General features: G+C 36.8%; 1 protein-coding gene across 2 annotated transcripts in view; it reads left to right on the forward strand.

The window, feature by feature from the left end:
- Positions 1-2,568, forward strand: part of MCCC2 (methylcrotonyl-CoA carboxylase subunit 2) — a 31,611-nt gene extending 29,043 nt beyond the window's left edge. For both annotated transcript variants that reach the window (XM_040541493.1, XM_040541492.1), the window contains exons 14-16: positions 22-178; positions 952-1,066; positions 2,461-2,568. In XM_040541493.1, the coding sequence (XP_040397427.1) occupies positions 22-178; positions 952-1,066; positions 2,461-2,550 (362 nt within the window). In that variant the 3' untranslated portion in view covers positions 2,551-2,568. The remainder of the gene's footprint in view (positions 1-21; positions 179-951; positions 1,067-2,460) is intronic.
- The last annotated feature ends 3,432 nt before the right edge of the window (positions 2,569-6,000 follow it).

Below are 6,000 nucleotides of genomic sequence, written 5' to 3' on the forward strand. Positions count from 1 at the left end.
TTTCATCATGTAACTCATTAGGTTTCATGGTTGGTAGAGAATATGAAGCTGGCGGGATAGCAAAAGATGGTGCCAAGATGGTAACTGCTGTAGCTTGTGCCAGCGTACCTAAGATAACAGTCATTATCGGTGGTTCTTATGGTGCTGGAAACTACGGGATGTGTGGAAGAGCATACAGGTAAGTGTTACTTCAAATTACAACAGGACATAGCACTAGGTTAAGATACTGTAAGCTTAAAGTAGCGTTCTGAAAAGCTATTTTAATTCTTGCAGAAGTTGTACTCTTAGAAAAACAGAAGAATTCTCATAGAATATGGTCTTAAGTAAATAACAACCATACAAACCTGTAGAGACAGCTATGCTCGTGATTAACCATAATTTGTGTGACAGAAGAGATTTTCTAATGTGTAAACCTGCTGACATGCTTTTCTCCCGTTATTGTTCTTGGGTCAGAAAATCAACAGTCCTAAACAATCACTAGGTGGTATGGGCTGGTCCTTTATTCTGCATTCATGTGAAGAGAACTGGCTTGAATTAAAAAAATCTTCATTCACTTTAACGAATCTGGATTTTATGAGCAGTGTTTGCAAAACTTCTAAGGATTTATTTTTGTGACATGACTCATAAATATTTTTTAAAATTATTTTTCAAGGTCCCTGCTACAACTGAAGTTGTTAGTGATATTTTAAAGAGAAATGGTCCTGGGGGGCTGTGAGATGAAGAGACACAAGAACGACGGAAATTAATTTTTAAGGTGCTTGAATATAGGAAATGAGCAGAATTTTTGTATTTTCAAACATAATGCTGCAAGCATCAAAAATGGTAATTTGCATTCTTTGAAAACCAATGAATTGTAAGACTGTCATGCATAAAATGCATCTGAGTGAGAATTAGTTCTTTACCAAGAAATTATGCATTGTCTAATTTTAATACATAACGTGTGTTTTTCAGTCCAAGATTTCTTTATATGTGGCCAAATGCTCGCATATCGGTGATGGGAGGGGAACAAGCTGCAACTGTTCTAGCTACAGTAGCAAAGGACCAAAAGGCAAGGGAGGGAAAACAGGTACATCTTTCTTCTTTCGTTTGCAGTACCGTTATTATAATTTACTTCTTCACTGGAGCTCTCACATTGTAAGCCAGGGAAGGATATTACAGAGTAAGACACCAGTGAGCTATGGTTCTCCTAATGCCACGCGGCACGTTGACAAAAATGAAATATTTGTGAAATATTACATCTTGTAAATGTGAAAGTCATTCATGACATTTCTTGTGTTTGTTTAGAAGGAGAAGTATTTCTTAGATTATCATCTTTTCAGATTTTTTTTGCACATGATTATTTGTTCTGCCCAAGATAAGCAGCAAGGGACTCCCACTCCCCCACACCCACTTGGGAGTATGAGGAGGAATACATGAGAACAAAGTGTCTTTCCATTTACTTTTGAAGTAGGCAGTTTTATAGAAAACTGATCTTCAAATTATTCAGTGACTGATAGTTATAAGGTTTATAATAGGAGAAGCCCTTAGAGGTTTGGAAAAGTTTTTGACTCATTTAATCATTTTAACTAATAGTTAGTGGTATTTTGTTTAATAATATTTTTCTAGTTTCTCTGTACAGTTTTCTGCTGTGTTTTTTAAATTATATGGTCTGTGTTTATGCTGGTACCATACGAAGTGATTTTACTGTAATGTCTTAAAATTGCTTGTATTTATCATGAGTAGTTGTTCAGAATAGTGAATCAGTATGTACTTGTTATCTCTGAAGTTCTTTTTTCTGCTCTTTATTTTGACTTTCCATGGATACAACATATTGATCCTCATCTCTGTCTGTCTCAACTTCCCAAATCCCTAAGATTGTCGGAATGATGCACAGAAAGTAAAAATATTATTTTATTATTAAAAAATAATTGTAGTTAATGTCAGTAAAGTGTGTTAGAGACTTGAAAGTTTTCTGAATTACAGTAGTGACCACTCTGGATCATAGAAACATAGTACTAGAATAGAACAGATTGGTTTTATTAAAAAGTATTGCCAAAGGCAAGTCAGAACAGGGTTTATTCAGTAAAGTAGCATCAGTAATTTTTTGGGTGCTAGTCCCCAATTATTCTTATACTTGGTTAAGTCTATTAATAAAATCTCAGTTTATTATCTGCAGAAAAATTAGATGAGTAAGTATGGCAATAGGACTTTCCGTTTCCCTATATATTTCTACTCTTTTTCCTACCCACCCATTTTGAAAAGTGATATTTTAATTCCACTAATTAAATTTATAAGCAAAATAATTTAGCAAATTATTTAGCAAATTGCTAAATTGATAATTGTAGGTAAAAAGATGGAAAAAATCTGGAGAGATAATTTAGGCTATTTCTGCTTGTTTTACGCTGCTTGTAAAGTTTTACTGTCATTGCAGAAGCAAATAAATATTTTTTTATCTATGTTTGTTTATTTGTTTTGTTACAGTTATCTGAGGCAGATGAAACAGCTTTGAAGGAGCCAATCATTAGGAGGTTTGAGGAGGAAGGAAACCCTTATTATTCCAGTGCAAGGTAACACAAAAATGACTTTTCCAAAACTTGATTATAATCACAGGACATAACAATGACACCTAAATCTTGATGTTGTAGAAGAGCAGAACAGAGCACTCTAGAACAAACGTTTTGTTTGATGTGCAGGAATACAGCACCACAAGCTTCAAACCAATGTTTTGTCTGTCTTGTCTCTAAGACTTTGTAGTGCAAACTATTTCAGAAGAAGGCATGCACTTCCAGGAATTACTGTGCTGGTTCTGTAAGTAATGATACAGTAGGGAGATAATCCTTAACTGGTCTTCCGAAACATGGAATTTATATTCTATGTATTTCGTTCTGGATAAGTCTTAGATCATTCTCTCCACTGCAGCATCTGGTCACCTTTCTAAAGCCTATTGAAATGTTCTGAAGCATGCATGGATTATACATCTAGAAGAGGCCAGTGGTAAAGGAGAAGTTTCAGGAATACCTGAAGCAATTTGTAAATCTTGGGTCATGTAGATGTCTACTGAATGATGGAATTCAGGTAGGGCATTAGCTGATGGGTGAAGCATATTCATATATGAATATGCTGACAAGTCATCCAAAACTATCACAGTAGTCCTCAGTAGCATTTGGTCCTTAGTTTTATGGAACATTGTCAATGCCCAGGAACTAGTTAGGCTGATGAAGCAAGGTGGCATCCCAGACCATGGCCTGTGGAAACTGACTTGGGGCTTCTTGGCCTCGGATTGTTATTCTGGGTTAGTTTCATCCTGTTTGTAATAGTAATTCTGTGAACTTCTCTGCTTGTGGTACCTAAAAGTTAATTCTTCATAGGCTCACAGCTGCTAGTTATAGGATTAGCATAAAATAATGAGACTTTACTGTGCCTCTGTAGCCAGTTTGCACCTTTGGTGTCTGCTGTGTATATTGTTTGTGTGACTGAATTAGAATTATTGATGGTCTTGTTACCTGCAAGGCAGGAATTTGGGAAATAATGTGAGTACAATGTGTTTGGAATATGATAAATTTTGATGGGGTCATCATGGGCAGAAATTATATGAACAGGTGGGTGCAAGGTATTCTGTAAATGTTTTACAGAAGCCACTAAGAGAAGGAGCTGGGAGCTTTTTTATCTGACTTGATATAAGTTAAACCTCGTGCCTGTCAAATCTCATACATGAGCACCATTGTAGCATCAGTGACCTCCTATATAAATTGTTAGTTCCTCATGATCCGAAGAAAGGTATAAAATTAATGGTAGTTTAACTCTTTTTTCTGTTGGGATACTGGAATGAACTTAACTGTAATAATTATACCTACAGAATCCATATTCATTTTAGTATTCTGACTAGATGAATGCCTTCATCAAACAGAAGCTCTTGCTCTTTTGCCCTGTTTGGTGCTGTGATGGGCTAAGTATTCTCAATAGGGTATGTAGCATGGCAATTTAGGCATATTGCACTGGTACAGGCATATATCACGTAGGTCAGGGATTTAGGGAGAGTTTTTGTTTTGTCACTCCTTGGTTTCTGTTTTTGGCAAAGGTCTACATGGCAATGTTGCAGAGAGTCATCATGGATGTTCTCAGCTTCTTGAGGTTTTGTGCATACGTGCAATCCCCACAGCTACTAAATTAGTTTGTGTTTTTTATTGTGTTTTTTACATATAGTCAATGAAGATACTTATGTGAAATCCTTATTTTTGATTGACGTGGACTTTCTGTAGGCATGCTGTTGTTTGTTTTTTTTCCCCAACCTTTTAAATCAGTTTAAATTTCATAGGATTTCCCCCAAACTGAGATGGTGTCAGCTGTTGAAAACTTTCGTGCTATCTCTGTTGGTCCCCCTTAAAGATCAAGCTTAGGACCTCTGTCGCAAAACTTTGTGTTCCTCCCTGTGGCAAGAAGGAAAAATCAAAACACATGCTGTCATCCTTTGTAACTGGATTTTAAGGAGAATTTTCCACTGAAATAATAACGTTAAAAAATGAGTCAAACTGTCTGTATTTAAAATGAATCCCTACCATGAAGGAGGAAATGAATAGTCTGATTTTTTTTAAAATATTTGCTCTTTTTAATATGCTCACTGAAAACACAGTCACAGTCTCTTTGTACTCATGATTGAAAATAATTGGATTTATTTAACACTCAATATATTCAGTATATCAGTGATACAAAAACTTGTCCCCTCCCAAAAAACAACAGACCATTGCTACAATTTGCAGCAGTAAATTACTAATCTGCAACAAAGTAGTTTCATACATAAGATTAAGGTTAGGATTTTAAAAAGTCGGGTTCTAAATTTTTAGTAACATTTGGTGATTTTAGGTATGAAACTTGAATATTTAATACCAGCTTTCTGCTCCCTATTGACCAGCTTTTTGACCCAGTTTGTTTCCAGAATGTCTTGCCATTTTGTAAAGCCATGTTGGAAATACATAGGCACCTCAACAAATAACCTAACTTTGCCAGGGGTTAGGAAGTACACTTAAGCAAAGGATGTGGCTCCTTATATATATATATATATATATATATATATATATATATATATTAAAAAAAAGCAGGGTTGTCAATACTTCTTATTGTACCTGTAGCTTGCACAGGTGTGAGGTGGCTAGCTGAGACCTACCTTGGGTCTGGATTGTGTCTGGTTGAGTTCATGGGATGCTGCGCTCAAGCTAATAAGCCCAGCTGGGATGTGAAGTCAAATGTCAGAGCTGACATCCCTCTGAGATTCATCTGTCTGCAAGCAGTGAAAGCAAAATGTCCCTTGTCACTGAGTGCTTGTGAGAGCAGTGTGTGACTAACTCTGATCAAGACAGTCCAGGTTGATTTCTCTCTCTCTGTCCGTGCATTGGACATAGTGTAGTCGGCATTGTATAGGAGCTCTTAATTGCTCTCTGCTTTCTGGTAGAGGTACTTGGGTACATTGGTGGATATTCCTAAGTTTTCTGCCTTCATTTCATGACTGTCAGTGCTATCTTGCTTATGCCTTGTTCCTTCATTTATCACTAATCCCGAAGCAAGATCTCAGACCAATTGTTCAGAAGTTTTTATTGTCGTGGGGTAGGCTGCCCAACCAGAAACACCGATATGAAGCAGGTTTACACTGCCTGTGGCAAGTAATGTACGCAAGGAAGGGATTTGGCACCATAGAGCCAACCTACTTGTCAGCCAACATCAGCAGTTGCTCATTGTCAAGCATTTGTTGTAGGTCAGGGAGAAGTAATCTGTTCCTTTTGCTCTAAAGGATACTTCCTTTCTGATCCCAAGCGTAGTTAAAAAACAAAACCAAAACAAAACAAAAAACACAAACAGTTGACTGTCAGCCACATCAGGGCGTCTGTTTGAAACTGGATCCAGACAGCCTTGGTTTTGTCAGACGCTAGCTATGCCCCTCCACCAAAAAGACAAACCAAACATTTGCTGGAGAAAACTCCAACAAAGAGCTTTGCATTGCTGAGAGGAAAGGAATGATAGTTGGAGATA

This window comes from Cygnus olor, chromosome Z, assembly GCF_009769625.2.
Source record: "Cygnus olor isolate bCygOlo1 chromosome Z, bCygOlo1.pri.v2, whole genome shotgun sequence".
Lineage (NCBI taxonomy): Eukaryota > Metazoa > Chordata > Aves > Anseriformes > Anatidae > Cygnus > Cygnus olor.